This window comes from Mastigoproctus giganteus, chromosome 8 (genome assembly GCF_048544385.1).
Source record: "Mastigoproctus giganteus isolate SK-2022 chromosome 8, ASM4854438v1, whole genome shotgun sequence".
NCBI lineage: Eukaryota > Metazoa > Arthropoda > Arachnida > Uropygi > Thelyphonidae > Mastigoproctus > Mastigoproctus giganteus.
The window spans coordinates 209,082,685-209,109,198 of record NC_143582.1 but is presented as its reverse complement, the minus strand read 5'-3'; the positions used below and the strand labels follow the sequence as shown (position 1 = coordinate 209,109,198).

The 26,514-nt window shown below is 37.8% G+C and overlaps 1 protein-coding gene across 1 annotated transcript in view; it reads left to right on the top strand.

Annotated features, from left to right (window-relative positions):
- Dhc36C (Dynein heavy chain at 36C) overlaps positions 1-26,514 on the top strand; it is a 592,122-nt gene that overhangs the window by 370,427 nt on the left and 195,181 nt on the right. Inside the window, exons 38-39 of the mRNA XM_090380456.1 lie at positions 2,025-2,191; positions 18,479-18,678. Of these exons, the coding sequence (XP_090236582.1) occupies positions 2,025-2,191; positions 18,479-18,678 (367 nt within the window). The remainder of the gene's footprint in view (positions 1-2,024; positions 2,192-18,478; positions 18,679-26,514) is intronic.

Genomic DNA, 26,514 nt, shown 5'->3' with positions numbered 1-26,514 from the left:
TCAAGCAAACAGTGCATTTTAATAGACTGTGATTCAGAGGGCAACTGCCCCCCTCAGTTCTCCCCTGAACCACAGCACTCCCATTAGCTTGAGCCTTTTGCTTTGCTGCTCTGGTCAGAGTCATGATTCCAATTTAATTCAATAAAATTTAAAACAAAAATTAAATCCTTAAGTTATATCCCAAAACAGTTATGTTATATATATATATATATATATATTTTTTTTTTTTTTTTTTCCGGTATCTAGTGTTCCCTTTATACAACTTCCGTATCACGTGTACCACTATAGTTATGTATTAATTATTTGTTACGATTAAGTCGTTATATATATTTATAGAGTTAAAAATACAATTTAATTGACAATAAAGTTTATCAAGATTAATAGATTTACTGATTAATTGACAATATTATATTATGCAGTATACTACACTAAGCTTATGCTATCGTGTAAAAATGGCGGGAATTCACGAACGGTATTTCTACGGACTCGTAAGTATTGATTAGCTTCGAAATCTCGCTATCTCAATTTAGACTAAACTAAGGATCCTGCCTAGGTCTATAATCTACTTATAGAAGATAATTTGATATAACAATTGGTTAATAAATCGACTAAATTTGGTTAAAAGACCTCTAGTTCAATTTGTGACACGTGGATTTGATACCGTTACCGATACTAAGTAATATCTACGAAATCTCTGTCTAAGTTAAACTTTAAACTAAGTATCGTAACTAGGAATATAAAGCTACTCTAGAAAATAAGTTAATATGACAATTTAAACTAATAAAGCAGAAAATAAATCAGGAAAAACTTCTCTGTTTGAAGAGCTTTAAGGAGCAATGTCTGCACAGGCAAACCTCGCACCCAGACTCGCACTTTAGCACAATGTGATCACAATGGGTTCACAGACTTGAAAATCATCCTGTATAAGCAAGAAGCTGTTCTTAAAATACAACTTTTAATGAAACTCCTTACAGCTTTTTGATTGTTATTTCGTTATGTTTAAATGAAAATCAGGGTAACAGAATATAACATTTGTTTATTTGTATTTTAACAAGTTTTCTTCAACTGAGATATTGCAGTAGTATTATTATTGAATTGAACAGTTTTCTATGATAAACAGTCTCTGCAGAGTTAGCTAATAGCTCAAAAAACTCATGGCATTTTATCACTGTGCCTTACACTTAATCACCAAATCACTAGTTTATGCAGTTACTGTCACTGTTTCATGCAATTAATATCATGCAGTTACTGTCACTGTTTCATGCTGTTAGTATCATTTGTCCCCACATAACTAATAATACTCTCATTAAAGCTTTTCAAAATTGACAGTCTGTTTGTTCCATAATTAATTTTCACTCCAGTAAGATACCCTGTATTGTAAAGTTTTCACTCATTTCCCTGTAATAGACCCTCCAACAAAACTACATTCTTTTTTGAACAATTTTTAATTGTAGTCTACACCTCAGTTATTTGTTGAAGTGTGATTAAGGGTGCATCACCTGGAAGTTTACAAGACTTGGATCTCTAATGAGTTCTCTGTTTCCTTTCACACTAAGGCATCAACAGTAAAATTTACAGAACTTGACCATTTAAGTGTAAGTGGTCTCCAAAATAGGTTGTTTCTGTTAATTTGGCTTGAGCACAAAACTTTGGAAAATTATTTCTGCACCCCTTAGGCACCTATGCTATAATCCTATATTGTAGTCTAGGTGCCTTTCCCTTGGAGAGCTCCTTTTAACAGCATTTTTCCTTCCCACCTGGTGGGGAGGAAACATGACAGGTCATGACCACCAGGTGGGGAGGTGGTGATTCAGAGTTTATCTATTTTTTGGTATTTGTAAACTTACTGTCACTTTGCATGTTTACTGCTTCATGAACATTTGAAAGTGTTTGTCTTTTTTTTTTAATTGGCCTCTATTCATGCTTATTATTTTTAATAGCTTTGTTAAGCAAGATTACATATTTTAAATTAGCAATGGCCAAAGCATTTGATCTTCACTTATATTTTTAAACTCACATTCTAGGGTTGCCAAAGTTGTGGCTCCTAAAAAAGAAGCTTTAGCTACTGCAGAAGCTGAACTAGCAGTTGCAACTGAAGCTCTTGAGGGCAAGCGGGCAATGTTGAGAGCAGCACAAGCAAAAGTGGCTGAGTTAGAAGAAACGCTTGCTGTAAATCAAAACAAAAAATTAGGTATGAGTTATTATTATTTTATTTAATCCTGAAAATATTTGTTAGTATAACTCTGAAGCTAGATTGGGCTTATCTGCTAGAGTGAGATCACCCATACCAGTACTCCTTATCTTGCCCAGTCTGTAAGTCAGTGAATCTTTTTTTTCTTATACTTCTGTGTTTCTCATTTGCATTAAGTCAGCTTGCTGTGATGATCAGTAAATTGCTCTTCTGTCAGATTGGTATGGATTATATATATTATGACCCTAATGCATTAGGGCTTAAAGCCTCAAGCTGCAAAAGAGATTAGACTGTGTGTATTTTAGTGCAATGCATCATTTATACACAGCTAAATATAGCAAATATTGTGACCATAAATTGTATGTTTTTTGGCTGTTTATGTTGCTGTACTAAAAAATCCTTAGGGGAAACCTCTCCATTTCTACCTGATATTGACTAACTGCTCTCTTTAGTGTAAACTTTTTATCTGAATTCCTTGTCTCTAGACTCCCTGTTTAGAGAGAAGAATTGACTCCAGAAGCTAAAACTTTGATAAAAATATACAATATATCTTACAGCTGTGATTGCTTCTACCTTATCCTTACAATTAAAAAAAAGTTATAATTTTTTTATATTTTATTTTGTTTTATTTCAAATGCATTTGACTACAAAGATATGTGCACAAAGTTTACAAAAATTAAAAAATTACATTTGTAAGTTGTAATTAGTCAATAATTAATAATATCTGAAATGAATAATAAATAAAACAGGACAGCTAAATAATAAGAATTAACAGGAACTAATACAAAAAAATAGGAATTGAACTAGTCCAAAAATTAAAGTGAATTAAGCCATTCGAATGCCTCATTGGTACAATTATGCAGAGCAGTGATTCCTCCATCAAGGCCCTGTTGGGACGTGCAGCCAGATATTATATGTGAAGCATCTTCTACAGTTCCACAAGCACCGAGGGGTGAATCCCTGAAGCCCCATCTATGTTCTGATATGGCACACATAAAACAATCACTTCTAAAGTAGTTTATTTTCTTCCATAGATCTCTGGGAAGGTCAAATCCTGCTAGGTTTGTCCCCTCTGTTAATAAGATGGGAGTTGGGGATCTGATTAGAATTAAGATCCAATTCTTTCTACCAAGCAACATGGGTTGGGGTATCTTGTTCAAATAGTGAAGGATCATTTTCCAGATTGGTTGCCTGCTGTTCAGTCTTTGCGGAGGTGCATTCCAGATGTCATCATGCAGAGGTAGCTCTGTCCTAGTTTGGATATGCCACAGCTGTTTAACCGTCTTTTGTTTTGCCTTTGGAGATGGGGAGGGACAATATTCGAAAAGACTGGCAACCACTCAGTTTTGGTAGGCATCATTGTGCCAGTGATTGGTTTAGTTGGGTGTCAACGAGGTTTGTGTGGTCAGAATTTTGCCAACTGGACAGCAATACTCTGCAATGGGATAGCAAAGTCCAAGACTGGCTGGAAGTTCTTAAAATATGGGCATTAGCTCCCCATCTTGATCCAGAAAGCATGCTCAATAAATTATTTCTTGTCCGGAGTTTATCTCTCACTTTTAACAAGTGGCATTTGTAGGTCAGAGTACCATCCAGAGTAATTCCAAGATAGTTTGGATACTCGTCATGTCTTAAACGAAGGTTGTCTAAATGGATGTTCAATTCTTATTTGCTTACTGCATGATATAGATAAAAAGCTCAAAAAATTGGCTTGCCACAAGGGTCAGTGTTAGCTCCAACCCTCTTTAACATCTGCATATAAGAATTTCCTTGCTGTTGTTCTTGGTAGATCATTTGCGAAGATGTTAAAGAGGGTTGGAGCTAACACTGACCATTGTGGCAGGCCATTTTTTGAGCTTTCCATCTACTGCATTTATCTCCCAGATTAATCTGGAATTGTCGGTTTCTGAGGAGGAGCTCGATGGGTTCCACTGTTCAGCATGGTAGTGTTTGGGCCAGTTTGTATAGAAGTCCCATATGCCAGATAGTGTCATGAGCAGCAGTAAAATCTAAAAAGGCTGCTCCAGTCTTCTTTAATATGGAAACCATTCTCAATGTAAGTTGTTAAGGCTAGGACTTGGTTGCAAATACTTCTGTTAGTTCTAAATCCAGCCTGTTCAACCTGAAGAGTATTTTCAACATGGGATGTAATTTGTTGTAAGATAATTCTTTCTAGAAGTTTATAACAGCAACTCAATAGAGAAATGGGGTGATAGCTAGAGGGTAATGAGGTATCCTTTCTTGGTTTGGGGATGGCTGTCACTTTGGCTTTTAGCCATATCTTAGTTATTCTCTTCTCAGTGACAATGAGAGATAGAAAATGGGCTAACCATTTAGTTCTTTAGGACCAAGATTCTTGAGAAGCTCTGGGGAGATGTTATCTATTCCATAGGCTTTATTGCATTTCATCTTTGATAGTGCTGACATGGTTTCTTGCGCCTCCATAGCCAGGTGGGAAGGAGTAGCAGTGCATAGCACACGCTTCTTGATTAGACCGGGGTTCGAGCCCGTCACCACCAAATACGGAGGATGTGGAAAGGTCAGGGAATGACCACCGCATATCCCGGAGCAATATGGCCTTAGTTGCTAATGCTCCTAAAAACCAAATAACAAACAAACAAACAGACATGGTTTCTTCAGTTGTAAACAGAGTAAATTTCTCTTCACCATCTCTTATGGATCCCTTATACTTTCTCCATAGGGCCTTGATTTCCTTCTCGAAATTCTTATTATGCTTAGTGTGAGCGGTAGCCAACAGACGAGAAACAATTTTGTTTGGAGTCACCAACTGGTTATTTTGCAGTGATCTCTCAGTTCCACCTAGATTTCTAATTAAGGACCATGATTATCTGCTAGATTGTGCATATAAAGGCCTGTTATGAGTTCCTCCCAACGTGTTCTGCAATTAGTTTCTAATTCCTTCAAAAGCTTATCTCCCATCTTCAGGATTACCTGAGGTTTCAAACTTCTTCAGCATTTCAGTGTTATAGGCGCCTCCGTAGCCAGGTGGGAAGGAGCAGCAGTGTGTAGCACACGCTTCTTGATTAGACCGGGGTTTGAGCCCGTCACCACCAAATACGGAGGATGCGGAAAGGTCAGGGAATGACCACCGCATATCCCGGAGCAATATGGCCTTAGTTGCTAATGCTCCTAAAAACCAAAATAACAGAGAAACAGTTCAGTGCTATGCTTATTTAGGCATGTAATGTATTTCTTGATCCACAGGGGATGGACTGGACTGCTGCCTTGAATATAGCATTTTTAAATCTATGGTAAGCATTTTCTATTGAGATATTATGGGGAATGCAACTAATAGAAGCATTAGAGAGTGATTGATATCTTGACCAGTCAGCTTTCCTGTAGTTCTAACATGTTTTAAGGCAAGTGTTCACAACAGGAATATTGGTTTTGATATCAATGAAGCGGTGTTTTCTGTGCTGTATTTTCTGCAAGACTATATTTTGAGCTGGGTTTGGCTGGCCATTTTTTGTAGTGGACCACGAAAGATCAGAAGAAGAGCCACATTGCCAGTATACAGAGAAGATGGTTGAAGGTTGTTTGGGATCATGAAGGAGATACAAGTCCCAAGTCCCTTGCAGAAACCCAATTTGCTAGGAGTTCTCCATGATGGTCTGTAGAGTTATAACCCCATGTAACATGGTGACTATTAAAGTCTCCAGCATAGATGGCAGGGTGGAGTAGAATTGGTAGGACTTCAGGTGACCAAGGGATTTCTGGTGGCTTATACACATTTGAAATTATGTAGTGGCCAACTTTAATCATGTCGTAAAGTTCTGAAGTGATTTTTATAGATTCAACTCCAATGATATCAGATCTGGCATAAATTGCCCTTCCATATTTGGGATGTAGATAGAAATTGATCATCTTAAATCCAGTAATTGTAAATCTAGTACATGCTGCAGTGTCTACATGGGTCTCTTGGAGGCAAATAATATCTGCTTGTTCTCTGAAGGCTAAGACTTCCAGTAAGGATCTTTTTGCAGTAGATAGATCCTCAATATTAAGTTGAAGAATATGTTTGTTTGTTGTTTGTTTGTTATTTAGGAACATTAGCAACTAAGGCCATATTGCTCTGGGATATGCGATTGTCATTCCCTGACCTTTCCGCATCCTCCGTATTTGGTTGTGATGGGCTCGAACCCCGGTCTAATCAAGAAACTGTGTGCTACACACTGCTGCTCCTTCCCACCTGGCTACGGAGGCGCCGGAAAAATATGTAAAGCACACATTTTGTTCTAGTCAGGATCACTTGGATTTGACTTGCTAATAGCAGCTTCAGTTTCACCATAAAAGGTTACTCACAGGATGCAGGATGGATAATGTATAAAGCACTTTAATGTAATACAAATTACAGTAAAACCAGATAAGTTCAAAGGACCAAAATATATCCATTTCTATTTAAACAGGTTCACATTTCCCGAAATAGTTCAGAACATATTGTTATTAATTAATCAAGAAAAATTTTTAGTCATATACTCTTATTAACACTATGCAGAATTTTCATACTTCTCATTTAAAATATATTTTAAATGAGAAGTTTAAATTTTAGTTTCACAGTTAATATGTTAATTTAGTTGATATGAGAAAGTTAATAGTTATACTGTAGAGATATTCAATAAGTGTTTTCACTTCTCACACATGATAAGAAGATTGCCAAGTTTCATTTTTGCCATCATAACAGTTTAGCATTAGTATTAGCATTAGTAGAGGCATATGATGCAAGAAAGCAAGCTTATTCAGCATCAGCCAAAAAAAAAACAAAAAAAACCCCACTCCCATCTCACCCCTCCGTTCGTTCAAAATACCTGTCCAGTTGAGCCTTAAATTTGTTTAGGCTATCAACTTCAACAACAAGTGATGGAAGTCGGTTCTACCAACCAACCACCCGCTGGCCAAAGGCAAATTTCCGCACATCTATCCGACATCCGTCCTTCCTCAATTTGAATTTATGCCCTCTGAGGTGATTATTCTGAGCAAGATGAAGAATCCCATTGGCATTGAGCATGCTCAAACCATTCAAAGCCTTATACACCTCTATCAGATCACCTCGCCGGTGCCTAGTCTCCAGACTCTGTAATTTGCAAAACTTAAGCCTTTCTTCGTAAGAGCAACCCTTTGTTCCATTCACTAATCTTGTTGCCCTTCTCTGTACCCGCTCCAGCAGCTCTACATCCTTCTTGAAATGAGGCCTCCAGACCTGTATACAGTACTCAAGATGTGGCCTAACCATTGCCTTATACAAGGGAATAATCACCTCCTTATCTCTGCTAGAAAAATTCCTGTATATCATTGACAAGACACCATGAGCTACTCTTGCAGCTCATCTGCACTGCTCAGAGAACTTCATATCTGTCTGCACAATTACCCCCAGGTCCTTTTCATTCTCCACCACTGTCAGTGTAGTACCACAGAGTTGATACGTTGCTCTGGGGTTACTGTTTCCCATATGTAGTACTTTACATTTGTCAATGTTAAACTTCATTTGCCACCTCTCAGCCCATCTGTTCAACCTTTCCAGATCCTGTTGCAGCAGCATAGCATCAGTAGTGTCCTTAACAACCCTGCCAACCTTTGTATCATCTGCAAACTTGGACATTAAACTTGATATCCCATCATCAATATCATTCATAAACACCGAAAACAACAACGGACCCAACACTGAACCCTGAGGAACTCCACTAATAACATTAGTCCACGTTGAGCAGTGTCCGTTGATTACCACTCTCTGTCTTCTGCCACTCAACCATCCCCTTATCCATAGCAGCAATTTGCCTCCAATGCCACACTGCTCCAATTTGTGCAGCAGTATCAAAAGCCTTTCTAAGATCCAAATATATAATATCAAAGTTATTCCCTGCATCCAGTTCTTTTGTGACTACATCATAGTATCCAATCAAATTGGTCAGGCAAGACCTGCCCTTAACAAAACCATGCTGCGTCTGAGCTATAACTGAATTCTTGTCTAGATGATCCTGCAGTGCTTCTTTAACCAGTGCCTCCATTAACTTACCTGGAACAGAAGTTAAACTAACAGGTCTATAATTACTTGTGTCAGCCTTTGATCCTCCTTTGTGAATTGGGGTTACATTTGCACATCTCCAGTCTATGGGTACCTCCCCTGAGTCCAAAGAAGCTCTCATAATTATGGCTAGGGGTTTGCTTACTTCCTTTGCTGCCTCCTTTAATATAACTGGATAGATCCCATCCACCCCAGGTGCCTTTTTTATGTTTATCCTCAACAATCTCTCCTCCACTTTCCTCTCAGTTATTACAAAATCATCCAGCTCACTGCCAATGTTTACTTTACCTACATCATTCTCCTTCTGGAATAACTCCTCATGCGTGAATGTAGATGCAAAATACTCGTTTAGATTGTTAGCCACCTGAGCAGGATCCTCAACTGTTGAACCATCAATATCCAGTGGACCAATCTGATTCATCCCTTTCCTTCTCGAGTTTAAATATGTAAAGAACTCTTTTCTGTTTTTCTTTGCATCCTTTGCCAAGGATTTTTCGTAGTCTGCCTTTGCCTGCCTAATCTCCTTTGTGACTTGGTTACAGACCAACTTATATCTATCATAGGCTTCCATGTCACCCATTAATTTGTATGTATCCCATGCATTTTTCTTCTCTGCCACATGCCTCATTAGTTCATCTGACAACCATTTAGGCCTAAACCTTGAACAATATTTCTTAGTTGGTATGTAAAGCCTGGTAGCCTCCAAGATTAGTTCCTTGAATGCTTCCCATTTTGAGTTCGCTGTTGGTAACATCATCAGTTTGTCCCACTGTATAGAATTTAAATACTGTCTCAGACCATCATAGTCGCCTTTACGAAAACAAAAACCCTTCCCTTTACCTCTGATGGTAGTTACCTCCTTGAGTAAATCCCACTTCAACACACTGTGATCACTGCCACCTAGTGGTTACTTTATCTGCAGATTCTTAATGCATGAAGAATCACTACTGATAATCAGATCAAGAGTATTGCTCCCTCTTGTTGCCTCACGAACATGCTGATGTAGAAAACAATCATCCAATAAATCCACAAAAGCCTTGCTAGTGTGCGAGTGACCAACCCACAAATTCCAGTCAATATCTGGGAAATTAAAATCCCCCATTATAAGACTCTCTGATTTACTGGCCCACTCTATTTCCCTGTACAATATCTTATTATACTCATCAGAGTCATTAGGCCTATAGCACACTCCTACTCTCAATTTTGATTTCCCTATGCTTATGTCACACCAAACTGACTCGACACTGCCCTGTCCATCGATGTCGACTGGCTTCACTTCCTTGGACCTTATGTGTTTCTTAATTAATAGCATAACCCCTCCTCCCCTCCTGTCCTGTCTATCCTTTCTATACACATTGTATTCCCCAAATTCCAGTTCCGCATTACTTATATCTGTGTGACACCACGTCTCTGATATCCCAACAATATCTGCCTTTGATGTTTTGAGCAATACCTCAAATTCATCAAATTTATTTACCAAACTCCTAGCATTGGTGTACACGCAGGTATACATGCACCTGTTTCTATTCTTAGCTACCCTAACACAACCCATGTGTTTACTTGTACCGCAATGACTCCCAGCAGTCTCTGAAATATCCTGCATCTTGTTTTTCAGGCTTGTGCTCATTTCAATAGAAGCAGTGCAAGAATCACTTCCATCTCTGCCAGTGGCTACTGTTAATCTATTAGTCCTTGTATCCCCCAAACTAGCAGTTTTCCGACCCACCTAACACTGCCTTGACAGCATCAGCAAAAATTCTTGCACCCTTTCTATGTAAGTGTATCCCATCCCTGTAGAAGCAATCTCTCCTGTTAACAAGTACAGTCCAGGCTGAAAAAAATTCTACCCCTTGAGCCTTGCACAATCCCTCCAGGGCCGAATTGATCAACAAGGCTCTCATCATATACTCCCTCCTATCGTGTCTGGGCAGAATTGCAGACACTTTCAAATTCAACCCTAATTCACGGTTTTTTTCAACATTGACCTGTACTTGCTAATTAATTCCGCCGGTCTCCTACTCTTAATATCATTAGTGCCAACATGTACAACTATATCACCTTTTGTGCCCTTAAAAGATGATATCCGCTCTACAACGTCAAAAAGCAGCGCACTGAATATATTGGAGTTTAAATCAATCAATCAATACAAATTATTAATCATATTTAGCAATCACGGACTCGAACCCCAATCTACTCAAAGAGCGTGTGCTACTGCACTTTTGACCACTCGGCTACGTCAGGCCTATAGTTGCACTACTCCAGTGGCAGTACCAGAATTTTCTGGGGGGGGAGGGAACTAAAATAGTATTCTGGGGAATCATTAAGCCTTAATCATCATGTGGCAGTAAAAAATTCCACATTATTTTGATCATAAGGAAACTATAAACTTTTAGCCCCTACCAGGGACCACTGCTGTGCAGCTCGATGTTTATAAGTAATATTTAAAACAAGCACTTTGTTTATTATATACAATTCTACATACATTTTACAGAGAGAGAGAGAGAGAGAGAGAGTCTGTCTGTCTGCCTATGCTTTTGGATATTATTTGCTGTTTAATACTTGTAATCCAAGCAAAAAAGGGCACCATTTCTTTTTTTTTTGTATTATCGCTTTCATTAAACTTCATAACTGTATACAATCTTGCAAATTTCTTTTGCTAATTATACTTTGTGAGCCAGTAAGCAGCTTGACATCACTTTAGAATAGCTGAGATTAGTAAACAGAAAATACCCAGTGTCTGAATGGAGCTGAAACCATGCATGTTAACAAAATTTTATCTTGGTTATGTGAAATTAAATCTTTAATTTTTTCCCCCCCTTTTTTTATTGTGTGTATAGACTAGTCACTATTTACAGAAAAGATTAACTGTGTAAGATGCATGAAAGGAAAATATGCACAACTGAAAAACTAATGTTCAGGACATTAGAACCTGTTTAAATATGGAGATATATTTAAAATTTTTGTCTTTTAGCATTAGCATTAGCAGAGGCATATGATGCAAAAAAGCAAGCTTATATAGCATCAGCCAAAGTAGTGTTGGAGATTAGATTAAATCTCTTGTAGCAGCTTCATGGGTAATTTCTTCCATAAATAGTGACTAATTTGCACACATAAAAGTATATTTAATTACACATAATCAAGGTAAAATTTCATAACTGTGATCAAATTTATAGTTTTAAAGCTCTACCCACACACTGGGCATATATATATATATATATATCTCTCTCTCTCTTCTCTCTCTCTCTCTCTCTCTCTCTCTCTCTCTCTCTCTCTCTCTCTCTCTCTCTCTCTCTCTCTCTCTCTCTCTCTCTCTCTCTCTCTCCCCCCCCCCCCATACATTGGGAAATCATGCACCTTGTATCATTAAAAGTCAGTATGTTTTTTTTTTTTTTTTTCAATGGTGTAAACAAAGTGGTTTACATATACCTAATTGACTACAAATTTCATTGTAGTCAATTATAAAAAATGTATATGAAACCCTATATCAGAGGTTTCCAAACTTTTATACCTTCATCTTCCCTTTAAATATTTCATAAATGTCTTGCCTTCTCTTCCAGAACAAGTGCAAATACACAGATTTGACATAAAATTTTGCTATAAATATGCATACATTTATAAATTAATATATTCTTCCATACATTAAATCAATGTATATACTTCAATACAATCAATATTTCATTAAAAAGTACTTCACATGAACAACATGCAGACAAATTTTTATATGCTTCATTCTCACCCCCCTCACATATCACTGAAACAGTGGCCTTAGTATCAACTCATAACCATTGAAAATACTTGTTCTCTGCTGATATTTTTTATAGTAAGGAAAAAACAGTGGTAGCTCAGGGTCATTCACTGGGCCTGCACACTCCATATTCTCACTGTGAAGCAAGTGAAAAGAGAGAAACTTAATGAGCAGCTGTGTTTCCTTAACTGTAGTTCACTTTCAATCAGCATTGTACTTAGTTTTTTTTCTTTTAAAAATTACTGAAATGAAAACACTTTTTTACAGACTTAAATTTTGGTAAACTAATTTTAGTTTATTGGAATATACAAGTCTACATATATCACATAGACAGACACCTTACCAAACTTAAAATCAGTAGACCCATTTCTGTCTAGTCAATGTTTCAAAACATCGTTTTTCATTATCAAGACAACAAATGTAAGAAATGAAAGAAAACAAAACAAATTCAATGAGATCAGGGATATAATCATGAATAAATATAAATTATACAAAATTCAGGTTACAGAGCAAGTTTTATATAGTTATAATCCAAAGTATAAACTTTTAACCTAAATATAAAGAGATATAATGTTGGTACTGCATGCTGCTAATTACCACTATGAGACAATTTCAGTAGGTACAATATGAAGAGTGAAGAGGTAAATGAGGAGCTAATATAACTTGAGGCTCTCTAGTTCAAGATTACCAAAATTGACCAATGGGAAAAATCTCCTAAACAGATAAATTTTAAGGTAGTTTTCTGTTAGTCCAGTAATGAATATATAATTTAAATTTACTTAAAAGTACAGGCTGAATTGGAAGAATACTTGTATGGTTAAGGTTATCCACTGAAACTTTCCAGATATTGACTGGAACTTGTGGGTTGGTCACTCTCACACTAGCAAGACTTTTGTGGATTTACCGGATGACTGTTTTGTATAGCAGCATGTGTGAGAGGCAACCAGAGAGAGTAATACTTTTGATCAGATTATCAACAGTGATTATTCACGCATTAAGAATCTGCAGATAAAGGAACCACTAGGTGGCAGTGATCACAATGTACTAATGTGGGATTTACTTAAAGATGGAAAGGTGACTATGGTGATCTTAGACAGTTTTTAAATTCTATACTGTGGGTCTAATTTATGATGTTACCAACAGCAAATTCTAAATGGGAAGCATTCAAGGAAGTAATCTTCGAACCTACTAGGTTTTTCATACCAACTAAGAATTAAGTAAAATTTCAAGATTTATGCCTAAATGGATGTCAGATGAACTAATCAGACTTATGGCAGAGAAGAATAATGCTTGGGATACATATAACTTATCAGGCGACATAGAAGCATATGGTAGTTATAAACTAGTCTGTAATGAAGTCACAAATGAGGCTAGGCAGGTGAGGCAGATTACGAGAAATCTTTGGAAAAGGATGCAAAGAAAAACAGCAAAGACTTTTTTACTTATTTAAACTCCAGAAGGAAGAGGATAAATCAGATTGGTCCACTTGATTTCGATGGTTTGATTGTTGATGATCCTGCTCAGGAAGCAGGATGATGCTTGTTGATGATCCTGACAAACTGAATGAGTATTTTGCATCTACATTCAAACATGAGAAATAGAGACCAGAAGTTTATTCACTTCTAATAGGGAGCTAAATGACTGTAATAGCTGAGAGGAAAGTGGCTGAGAAATTGTGGTTATTAAACATAAGAAAGGCACCTGGGGTAGATTGGATCTGTCCAATTACTTTAAAGGATGCAGCAAAGAAAGTAAGCAAACCCTTAGCCATAATTATGAGAGCATCTTTGGATTCAGGGGAGGACCTCACAGAAGAAGTTCAGCCATAGGGAAGTGCAAATGTATCCCCAATTCACAAAGGAGGGATCAAAGGGTGACACAAATAATTATACACCTGTTAGTTTAACTTCTGTTCTGGGGAAAATAATGGTGTCACTGGTTAAAGAAGTGATACAAGATCACCTAGACAAGACTGCAGTAATAGTTCAGACACCGCATGGGTTTGTTAAGGGGAAGTCTTGTCTGACCAATTTTATTGGATACTATGATGTAGTCACAAAGGAACTGGATGCAAAAAATAATTTTGATATCATATACTTGGATTTCAGGAAAGCTTTTGATACTGTTTCACATAGAAGGCTGCTGTACAAATTGCAGCAGTATGGAATTAAAGAAAAGTTGCTGCTATGAATAAAAGTATGGCTACGTGAGAAAAGACAGACAGTGGTAATCGATTTACACTGTTCATTGTGGACTAATGTTATTAGTGGAGTCCCCCGGGTTTGGTGTTGAGACCATTGTTGTTTTCTATATTTATCAGTGATATTGGTGAAGGTATAACAGGTATCATCTGTAAGCTTAATGTCCAGTCTTACAGATGATGCTAAGGTTGGCAGAGTTGTTAATGACAGTAACAACAGAATGTGGCTGCAGCAGGATCTAGAACTGATGTAGCCAATTGGTCAGGAGCATGAGTGCAGTAGCAGGTGCTCTTTGAGTGGACTGGGGTTCAAACCCATGGCTGCAAATTGCGATTAACATTTGTATTGATGATTTATTGTGAACTCCACTGACCTGGTGGTCGTGTCAGAGTATAAACAAGAACATTATTTTTAGAAAAGTTGGGAAGATGGGCTGAGAAGTGGCAACTGAAGTACATTGACAAATGCAAAATACTGCATATGGGTAGCAGAAACCCCAAAGTAACATATCAACTGTGTGGTACTACACTCAGGGTAGTGGAGAATGAAAAAGATCTGGGGGTAATTTTGCTATCAGATATGAAGTTTTCAGAACAGTGCAGACAAGCTGCCAGAGCAGCACATGGGGTCTTTTGTCAGCGATATACAGGAACTTTGCTAGCAGGAATAAGGAGATGATTATCCCCTTGTATAAGGCAATGGTCAGGCCACACCTTGAGTACTGCATACAGGTCTGGAGACCTCATTTTAGGAAGGATGTAGAGCTGCTGGAACAGGTACATATAAGGGCAACGAGATTGGCGAGGAGAACGAAGGGAGTGCTCTTATTAAGAAAGGTTTAAGTTATGCAAATTGCAGCATCTGAAGTCTAGGCACATGTGAGGTGATCTGATTGAGGTGTATAAGGTTTGAGCAAGTTCAGTGCTGATGGATTCTTCCTCTTTTTCAGATTATGCACTTGTGAGGGCATAATTTCAAATTGAAGGATAGTTGCAGAATAGATGTGTGGAAATTTGCCTTTAGCCAGCAAGTAGTTGATTGCTGGAACTCACTTCCATCTGTTTTTGTTGAAGTTGATAGCTTAAATAAATTTAAAGAAGAACTGGACAAACCTTTGGTGTGGATGGAGTGGATGATGGAAAGGACTGAAAAATCGCTCAGTCTTTCCTCTTTCGTGATACAAATAAATGACTTGGTATACAACATTTCTTGCGGTGATTGCGGCTCATCTTATCAAGGACCTACGCGGTTCCCGCTGAATTTTCCAGTTAAACAGCATGTGTCTTTATTTTGTGCTTCTTGTTCAGCAGCATCAGAATTAGCCTTTCATTCCTTAATGAAAAACATACTTTTTTTATTTAATGGGGCCAAAATACGTAGTGTCCAACATAGTTATATGAGACTATTAATTGCAGAAACCATCAAAATTAAATACATGAGAGTTCTATTAACATTTGTCATCCTTATCTAATCTTCGTTTCATGGTTATTTTCATGCTTGCACGAAGACAGACAATCCCTACTTAAGATTCATGCTCACACTTATTCATAATTTTCCTTCCTGTGATCACAACATACGGTCAAAAAGCATTGTCAGCTTCAGGAAAGAAAATCGTTTTGCAAAATTTATGTTAAACTTTTTAAATTAATTTTTTACTTAATTTTTAATTGCGTTCAATTGATTTTTAATTGCGTTCAATTAATTTTTTAATTGTTTTCAATATATTTTTTACTGTAATGTGATATTTTCAATTTATTTTTTACTATAATGTTATATTTGTTTTAATTTCTGGAGAGTATCATACAGAAGTGTTCTATGTATCATATTTAGGTAAACTTCTCTTATTCTTTTACAAATCTTATTCTACCTATGCCGAAAAAAACCACCTCTCATATTATTTTGCATTCAAATTTTCCAAAATCTCTGTCTCAGCCACTGTTACAGACAACTTATTCCAGTGTTCCACAAAATGCAGTGCAATTGTAAACTTCAAAAGGTTAAGTTTTACTTTTATTTTCCAATATTTTGTACTTGTGTAATCAAAATGAAATCCCCTTAAGATGTATAGTTAAAGTTCAGCAGATCACATCTTCTGAGCTACTCATAGGGATAATTCTAGTTGCCCTTCTTTGCATTTTCTCTGGAAGTGCTATACATTTCTTCCTAAGTGACCTCCAAACCTAGATATGATGTCAAGTGTAGTTGTACTATCATCTTGTTGAAAGAGAAAATGACCACTTTCTCTCCACTTAAAAGATTTCAGTAAATCATAGACAGAACACCATGCCCTGTCTTGCTGTTTGTTTATGCTTCATATCTTTCTGTATCATAATCCCAAAGTCTTTGCAAGTATAGCATTTATAACACTTATTTATAATGTCTTTATCATGGCCTTTTTCACATTCTATTAGTGGAAAAACTACTATACCTCCTGATCTGCCACTGTTGGGATGTCCAAGGGCGGCCTGATTGGCTGGTTTGGTGTCATTTTTAATGATTGTGTTGAGGTAGGCAGTTTGTCTCGGGGAGGGCCCAAAATATATAGTTTCACTTTAGCATCCCATCCTGGCCTACTTCTGTCTGCTTGCCACTGATTCTGCTATCCTCTTACATTTATCCCTCAAAACTAGATCTATTTTAGAGGCCTTGTGAAAGGCCATCAACATGCCACTAGGGCTCTAGAATAGATCATCACCTTCTTAACTTGATATGCCCCAGCACATTATGGAGAATAATGTATACTTATTACTATTATGCACGATTATTATATATAATGCACACATTATTTTCATTATAAAGAAATACGGGATTCTCTTGCTGACTGCAGGGAATATGTTCCTGAAAAGTACCATGTTTGGCAAAACAAAGGTCTCATAGAAAGTAAGGGGTTGGGGAAAACAACAATAAATATTTCAATAAAAATGAAGAAACACAGTAAACTTTATTTTAAATTTATACAACATAAAAATGTAATGTCTTTGAAGTACTTATATAAATAAAATAAATAAATTTACTGTTTATACTTGTGGGCTATTCTGACATTATGTAGCCACACAGAGTCAGAGGAGTTCACAAGGTAGAGAAAATAAAAGAACACCACTTCATTTAGCAGTCATGTGAGCTTGAACCATTGTTAACCCAAATGCATGTATATATACTTTCAAGTTTGACGACTTGGTTGCTGTGACCATCTTCTGCTCTGGTATCATTACTTTCCTTGCTCTTTTCACATATTCACTTTTATCACTTATTGAATGATTAGTGGCCATAATTAAGAGTAAAATCATTGTTAGTTTACAACAAACATTATAATCTTCAAAGGCATTACAAAAACAAGGCCAAAACCTCTAGAAAAATAAATATTAGTCAAACCACAAAAAACTGCAGAGAGATGGTGACATATCCATATGCAATGCTATATTATGGCACTGACTGAGAAGTGTATCATTCAGAAGCTAGAGTATAAAGAAATTCTTTCCTTCTGAAATACATACTAGACCATCAAGATATAAACTTGTTTAAAGTCCTGTTAACCCCTCCCTGGAACATTGTTTTCCTGAAAATGTGCCATAACGGATTGACTTTTTCTATTTAACAGATTAAAAGTATGCATCATGTGAATACTCGTATAGTTTTTTTGTGTTTTTTATAAATTTTTTTATAGACAATACATGGTAGTAATTAACTCATTTGGGCTATCCTGAGTTATCTCGTGTCAATTATACAAATTTTTTTAATAAATTAGTGCTTGAGCTAAAGAAAGGAATGGAAAAACACTCTTCACTACTCATAAATAAATTTAAAAAATCAAGTGGAACACACAAGCAGTAACCTCCTTCCACAAGCGATAATCGTGAATGAACTGCATTCTGACACACAGCCGCCGCAAGTTGATAGGCGAGGCAAGCATCGCTTACAGGCTGCAGGTATTATTGTTTGCTTTGGGTATTATTGTATCCTGAGATATTTTGTGTAGTTCCAAATAACTTTTAAAACTAAAAGTGAGATATCTCAGGATGATCCATGAAGGGGTTTATAATGTGATTAAAGATATACCCTCCTTCACCTTCATGATCTATTGAAGGCAGGATTAAAAATTGTCATGTTCTTTATTTAAGGAAACTGAACTGAACTGGATATACCTAAAAAAAGAAGAAAGCAGATTATAAAAGTTTCATATGCAAATAAAAAATCATGTTAAAATCTGTGGTTATTGAGAGATTATTGTATATTTGAATATCATACATTATTTTCTTTATAAAGAACTATGTTTCAATATTAAACACATTTTCATTATAAAGAACTTGAGAAGAATGTGGAGTTGTGTTCCATGAAACTGCAACGTGCCCAGCAGCTTATTGGTGGTTTGGGAGGTGAAAAAGATCGTTGGAGCCAATCGGCATTTGAATTAGGCATACGATACAGAAATCTTACTGGTGATATACTTATTGCTGCTGCCGTTGTTGCATACTTGGGAGCTTTTACCTCTTCATTCAGACAGGTATTTAAAAAAGTTACTGTTATTTTTTGTTAACTCATTTAATATTGTTTGCTGTTATTGTTATTATATTATTTCTTCCTAATGGGGAGATTCACCCCATGACAGATACTAGTACCAAGTGCACTGGGTGGTGGTTATGTCTGGTGTTACTGTTGATCTTACTGGTCTCACTCTGGTGTTACTGACAGTGGTAGAGAATGAAAAGGACCTGGGGGTAATTGTGCAGGCAGATATGAATTTCTCTGAATAGTGCAGACAGGCTGCAAGAGTAGCTCATGGTGTCTTGTCAATGATATACAGGAATTTTTCTAGCAGGGATAAGGAGGTGATTATTCCCTTGTATAAGGCAATGGTCAGGCCACACCTTGAGTACTGTATACAGGTCTGGAGGCCTCATTTAAAGAAGGATGTAGAGCTGCTGGAACGAGTACAGAGAAGGGCTACAAGATTAGTGAATGGAACAAAGGGGTGCTCTTACGAAGAAAGGCTTAAGTTTTGCAAATTACAGTGTCTGGAGACTAGGCAACAGCGAGGTGATCTGATAGAGGTGTATAGAGCCTTGAATGGTTTGGGCATGCTCAATGCTGATGGGATTCTGCCTCTTGCTCAGAATAATCACCCGAGAGGGCATAAATTCAAATTGAGGAACGACAGACGTAAGATTGATGTGCGGAAATTTGCCTTTAGCTAGCGGGTAGTTGGTTGGTGGAACAGACTTCCATCCCTTGTTGTGGAAGTTGATAGCTTAAATAAATTTAAGGCTCAGCTGGACAGGTATTTCGAACGAACGGAGGGGTGAAGTGGAAGTGTGTTTTTTTTTTTTTTTTTTTTTGGCTGATACTGCATAAGCTTGGTTTCTTGCATCATATGCCTATGCTAATAGTCAGGAAACTCTCTGACTATCCTTCAGGAATTCAGGATTGCAACTTTCTGGAGTCCATTGTAGGTGTTTTCTGGGACAATCCAAAATCCTTTCATCCTTTGCTTATCTGCTTGCATCCCTTCCACTGTATGGCCAAGATGTTCAGGCTCTTCAAGTGATCTGATATCTTTTTAGTTGTGCAGCTGGTTTACAAAATCGTCAGGGTGGCCATTACTTGTTGAGTATGTCACATCTCTTTGATCTCCTGTCTTAGGTCTGTGTACTTCCTGATATTTTCCTCATGGGTTTTCTGGAGGCTGCCAGTGTTAGTCACCACTGTATCAATCAGGTAGGTAGCCTTTTCCTTCTTGTTGACAAGGGTTATGTCCAGTCTGTTTTGCAGGATTGTCTTATGCATTATTATTATTATGGTGCGGTCCCAATACAGCTTGTTTTGTTTTTGTTTTGTTTTTGTTATTTGGTTTTTAGGAGCATTAGCAACTAAGGCCATATTGCTCTGGGATATACGGTGGTCATTCCATGACCTTTCCGCATTCTCCATAATTGGTGGTGACGGGCTCGAACCCCGGTCTAATCAAGAAGCGTGTGCTACGCACTGCTGCTCCTTCCCACCTGGCTACGGAGGCGCCCAATACAGCTTGTGGGCCGAGGTCTCTAGTATGGCCTGGCATTCGTAATTGTAATACGGTGCACTTTCTTTGATCAACTGGTATTTCCTCTCTAGCTTCTGATGTATAATCCTGGCTACCTGGTTGTGTCTATGAGTGTGCTCCATCTGGTTTATTACCCTGCGTCCTGCGGTGATGTGTTGGATTATTTCTGAGGCCATGTGGCATCGTCAACATGTGCCATCTGTCACTCTGGACTCCTTGGCAATGTATTTCCCATAATTCGTTGTGTTACTTATTTGGTCTTGCATGGTGAGCCTGAATTCTTCAGTCTTTGGGAGGAGTGTCCCACTCATGAGCCATGCATTGGAAGCCATTTTATCTATGTGGTCTTGTTGGAGGTCATTGTAGTGTCTACCATGGAGTGTCTTCTTTGCTGATCTTTCTAGCTTCATTTGTTCCATCTTGGAGGGGTCTCCTCACAGGTTGAGTAGAGTATGCTGCTTGTCTGTCTTCCTTACGGCATAGTAGAGTAGCACTGTTTTTCTGGAGTAATCCTTCAGGTTCTCTATCAATTTCTTCTGTTGCTCAATGAACTTTATCAGGCCTCTTCCTCCTTTCCAAACTATGGTCAATCTCTCCATTGTTGACTTCTGGTGATGTTGGCAGCTCTTGGTCATCATTCCTTGTCTTTCTCATGATCTCCTCCAGCTGGGTTTTAGTCAATTCTCTGATCCCAAAGAAGTATGTTAGCACTGGGACTGCATAGGTATTTATGGCTTTAACTGTGTTCCCTCCATTCAGCTTTGATTTGAGCAGGCTTCTGAGCCTCTGATGGTATTTTTCAGTCCGGCAGGCCTCATGCTCTAACTTCTCAGTCTGCATCATCCCCCCAGGTATTTGTAGGCCTCTCTTCCCCTCGTGGCTTCAATCTCTTTGCCTGTCTGTAACTGGTAGTTTCAGCTGACTAATTTTCCCTGATGCAATCTGTTGGCCTTGCATTTGTCTAGTGCACATTCCATCCTGATATCATCGCTGAATTTTTAGGTGATTCACAATAGCTGCTGGAGTTTCTTCTGATTGCCACATAGAGCTTGATGTCATTGATGTACATCAGGTGGGAGAAGTTGTACAGGTTTTCCCTTAATTCTTTGAGGGTATATTCATACTTGCCATTGTTGAGCATGGTGGTAGAAAGAATGGAAGACTTTTTCCTCTTGTCTAAATGGTAATCAAACATCCTGGTCTCTTGCCAAAGTTATTGGTCACAGGTTTTGCCCATTCCTAATCCCAACAAAACTGGATGGTACTATTGCCGCTTCAGCCAAAGATGAAGCTGATCTGCTAGCATCCTACTTTTTTTTCCAACTCATATATTGATGATCTTGATAAACTACCTCCTACCATTTCCAGCACACTCTGTTCAATGCCTTCTGTGGTCTTCCATCAAAAGGATGTTAGAAGAATTTTGAACAGTCTTGATGGCAAGAAAGCACCAGGTCCTCATGGTATTTCTCTATTTGTTCTCAAAACCTGTGCTCCTGAGCTTATTCCTGTTCCGTGTTGTCTTTTTTTCACTTTCTTATTCCATGGGTGTTTTCCCCTTCTGCTTGGAAATTTGCTCATATCTAGCGAGTTCATAAAATAGGATGACAAATCTCTCCCATTCAATTATTCCCATTGCACTTACTTCTGCTCTTTCTAAAGTAACGGTGGAATCCATTAACTGCCAACTCATAAACTATCTAGAAACTTTTCATCTGATCAATGATCACCAGTATGGATTCCATCAGTGTCAAACCACTGGTGATATACTGGCTTATGTTATCCATCTATGAACAAATTTACTGGAAAAGTTTGGTGAAACTCCAGCAGTTGCTCTTTACATTTCAAAGGCTTTTAATCGTGTTTGGCATAAAGTTCTTTTAAATAATCTTCCATTTACAGTTTGCCAACTGTTTTTTTGTAATTGGTAATTGTAATTTTGTAAAAATAAATGGGTATCCAGTTGTCTGACTGCTCACTACTCCACTAATACAGGTGTTCCCCTTGGTTCAGTTCTTTCTCTCACTCTTTTCCTCTTGTATACTAATGACCTTTTATTGACCAGAAATCCTATCCATAGTTTTGCTGAGGATAGTACTTTGCATTTCATCTTCCAGTTTGTGAAACCTTGCCCTGCAAAAACAGCTTTAACTCCTCTTTAAATATCCAGTACTAATTCCTTAAATGCTGATCTCCAGTGGGGCAAAGATAACTTAGTTGATTTCAGTCCTTCTAAAACTCAGTCCTGTCTTATATCATGCAAAAAGGATTCTTTTTCTCCTATGCTTATCTTTGACAACACTGATTTCTAGGCAGGATCATATATCTCTATTAGTGATTACCCTGACTTCTATTCTCTCTTGGCATAAGCACTTTACAAATATTGCCTCCTTTGCATCTAAAAAAGTAGGTTTTCTCTTATGCTGTCAGTGTTTCTTTTCTTTCAAACAGCTGTTCCCTCTGTACAAATTGAAAATCCACCCTACCATGGAATATTGTTCCCACATCTGGGACAGTGCCCCCAAAACCTCTCTCATGCTTCTAGATTCCATTCAAAAGAGGGCAGTTAGGTTAATTGATGATCCATCTCTAACAAAGTATCTCTACTGTCTTTCTCATAGATATTTTGTTTCTGCTATATGTCTTTTCTATAGATACCTCCATGGACACTGTTCTTCTGAATTGGCTTTTATAATTCCTGCTCTCTCTCTTCCAAACCAGTCTGAAGATGTGCCAAAACCAATCAGCATCCTTCTACTGTTAACTTCAAACTCACAGAACCAACTTTTCTTCTTCCTGATTTATTCCTTCAATTTTCATTTTCTGGAACAGCCTCCCTTCATACGTATTTCCTGAAAATTGCAATCTACAGAAATTCAAGTCTAATGTCAACAAGTATCTTCTTTCCGCTTCTCAACCTTCAGCCCGTACACAGTACTGCCATAGGTTCTAATAACTCTCATGCTTTGGGTTTTCATATAAAAAAAAAAAAAAAAAAAAAAACAAAGGAAAATAAAAGGTGGATAGCTGGTTGAGTGTTACACAGAACCACAGTGGGCTCAGGGCATCTCTCTGAGGCGCCTCCGTAGCCAGGTGGGCAGGAGCAGCAGTGCGTAGCAGTTGTAGTAGTAGTAGTGGCACATGATGCAAGAAAGCAAGTGTAGGAGCTTATGCAGCATCAGCCAAAAAAAAAAAAAAAAAAAAAAAATCACACCATACCCTCCAAATGCCTGTCCAGTTCCTCCTTAAATTTATTTAACCTATCAACTTCCACAACGACAGATGGAAGTTTGTTCCAGCAATTAACCACCCGCTGGCTAAAGGCAAATTTCCGCACATCTATTCTACATCTGTCCTTTCTTAATTTGAACTTATGTCCCCGTAGGTTCGTATTCTGAACAAGTGGGAGGATCCCATCAGAATTCAGCGTGCTCAACCCATTCAAGGCCTTATAGACCTCAATCAGATCACCGCGCAGGTGCCTAGTCTCCAGCCACTGCAATTTGTAGAACTTAAGCCTCTCTTGGTAAGAGGATCCCTTCACACGCTTCTTGATTAGACTGGGGTTCGAGCCCATGACCACCAAATACGGAGGATGCGGAAAGGTCAGGGAATGACCACCGCATATCCCCGGAGCACTATGGCCTTAGCTGCTAATGCTCATAAAAACCAAATAACAAACAAGCATCTCCCTGAAAAATTCCTCACCTGATGGGGATCGTCCTGGTTGTGACATTCTCAATATAAATGGTGGTACTCCATTTTGCCATAGTTGCTTCTAATTTGTCACTATCGGATTGACTTTGTAGATCTTCAGCATCTCTGTTGGTGAGTTAAGAGGCACGGAGTTGAAGGCCTTGAGGTAATCAATGTAGGCTGTGTACAGGTTGTAGTGCTTTTTGTAGGCTTGCACTATAACTGTGGTGTCAATGGTTAATTGCTCCTTTTATCCTTTGCTCATTTGCTTGCATCCCTTCCACGGTATGGCCAAGATGTTCAGGCTCTTCAAGTGATCTGATATCTTTTTAGTTGTGCAGCTGGTCAGGATCTTGTAACATCGTTGGGAGACAGGTGATCAGCCTGAGTTCTCTGGGTTTCCTGTATCTTGGGCCTTAGCTTTCAAGTATATGATTTCTTGAGTGAGAAACCCTGGAATTGTCTCTGGGCGACTTATCATCTGGCTGAACTGCTCTGCTAGGTGCATGTGTGTGCAAGTGAGATTTTTGTACCAGTTGTTGTGGATGTTAACTTTTCCTGGGTTTCACCAGTTGTGGGACTTCCTGATCGACTGTTGTACTTCTTCCTCCTGAATCTCCCATTCTGTCATCTCCTGTATATCCTTTGTTTTCTTCCATTCTAAGTCTATTCAGGGTGCTTGGCTGTTATGTCTTGCTTCACTGCTCCATATGTTGCTCCAGAACTCCTCAATCATCTGCTGCTTGGGTGGCCAGTTACCATCTTTCCTGTCTTGGCTGATAGTCCTGTATAAGGCTCTTTGGTTTTCATTGAAGACTTTGCTGTTTATTTTCCTCTGGGAGCACTCCTTTATATTGGCATAGTTTCTTGCTGAGTGCAAGGTGATTCTGCTTTAGTGTGTCTAAGTATTTTATTCTCAGATTTTTGGTCTCGTGTTTGGTGTGGACGTTTTCTCTCAAGAGGATGCCCTTTACTTATCCAATCAACTTATTACTCCTGTTACCCCAATGATGCTGATCAGTTGGCCTATCTTGACTCTTAATTCTTCTATCTTCTGCTGAAGCCTCCTTTACCAAGCAGGTGATTCCTTTTTTTTTTTTTTTTCATTTCTTCTGGTCTCTCATTTCTCTTCCATTGAACCTAGTGGCTGTTGCTGCAGCACAGTATACAGCTGTGCAGATGGCCTCCCTTGTTGTCGAGGTAACGTGGTGTTATTTGCCAATTGAGGTGGTCTGTGACTTTCCACAGGATTCTATTAGGTCTTTGTTTTGATATGGCTTGGGTCTTTGTGTGGTCCAATCCATCAAATTCTGTTAGTTTTAAATTATTAAAAAGTGCGATTGTTTTCATGTGCACATGAAGCTTTGGCAAGGCTTTTGTGTGGTAGGATGCAAACAAGTAAAATTCTGTCCTTCTCCCAAATACACACACGTGCGCTGTGTGTGTGTGTGTGTGTGTGTGTGTGTGTGTGTGTGTGTGTGTGTGTGTGTGTGTGTGTGTGTGTGTGTGTGTGTGTGTGTGTGTGTGTGTGTGTACAGTTGTCTAGATTGATTGAGTTATTTGTATTGACAAAAGCTCTCTCATATGCAAATATAGTTACTGGTGAAACCCTTTATAATACGATATTTGGGGTCCAAAGAATCACATCACGATACAAGCAGGATCGCTTTAGAAAATTCTAGCCATTTTTTGGCATTCATAACTTCATGTGTACTATCATATGTTCGCTCTTCCCTGTTTTTGTGCAATAATTGCAATACTATGTCTAAGAAAAATCAAACAAAGAATAATAATGGAAATAATATGCAATTGCTTTATTTCAATCTTTTATTGATGCACTGTACAATAAAGTTTTTAAAAAACCAATATTCATGTTATTAATTCTACATAAACATGATAAACACACACTTTTTTTCACAAAAACAAATCAGTACTCACAAAATCTTCTTTTCCATGTGGTTGTATTGACTGTTACGTTCGTGATTTGAAATTAACAAACAGTCAAAAATTCTGGAGAAAAAGAAAAACATAATGCACTTCATGTTCTTTCAACTACTACTAAGTAGACATTAGTAAACAAACACATTTCAGTCATTACTTTCAAGTCTTTCATATTTTAAAAAAACTGTATCAAGAGTTGACTGTTTTATTGCATCTCTTTGTTTCTTTTTAAAAGTTTCAATAAGGCGTTTTAACTGTAAAATTGAAAGGGAATCTACCTTTTCTGTTTCAAGAAATTTAAGTCCAATTTGCAAACCAACAAGTGCCTCTGCGATATGTCAACAAGTAAAGTTACAAGTCGTTTATTATTGTTCTTATGGAAATCAAAGAATAATGTGTATCACAGATTAGAGTTAAACTGCTATTACCATGTGTTCACAAGGAATGCAAAATGTTGATCTTCAGTGACTAAAAATACTTTCAACTGACGAAAAAAATGGGAGCCATGCTTACATTGCATTATAAGCAGAATCATGTTTTAACAGATTTCAGCTGTATCTATAACATTTCCCCATAGTAATAATAACTATAATTACATTAAAGCAAATTATCCATTAAAAGCTAATGTTAATGCATTTCTAAGCAATATGCATATTGTTTAGA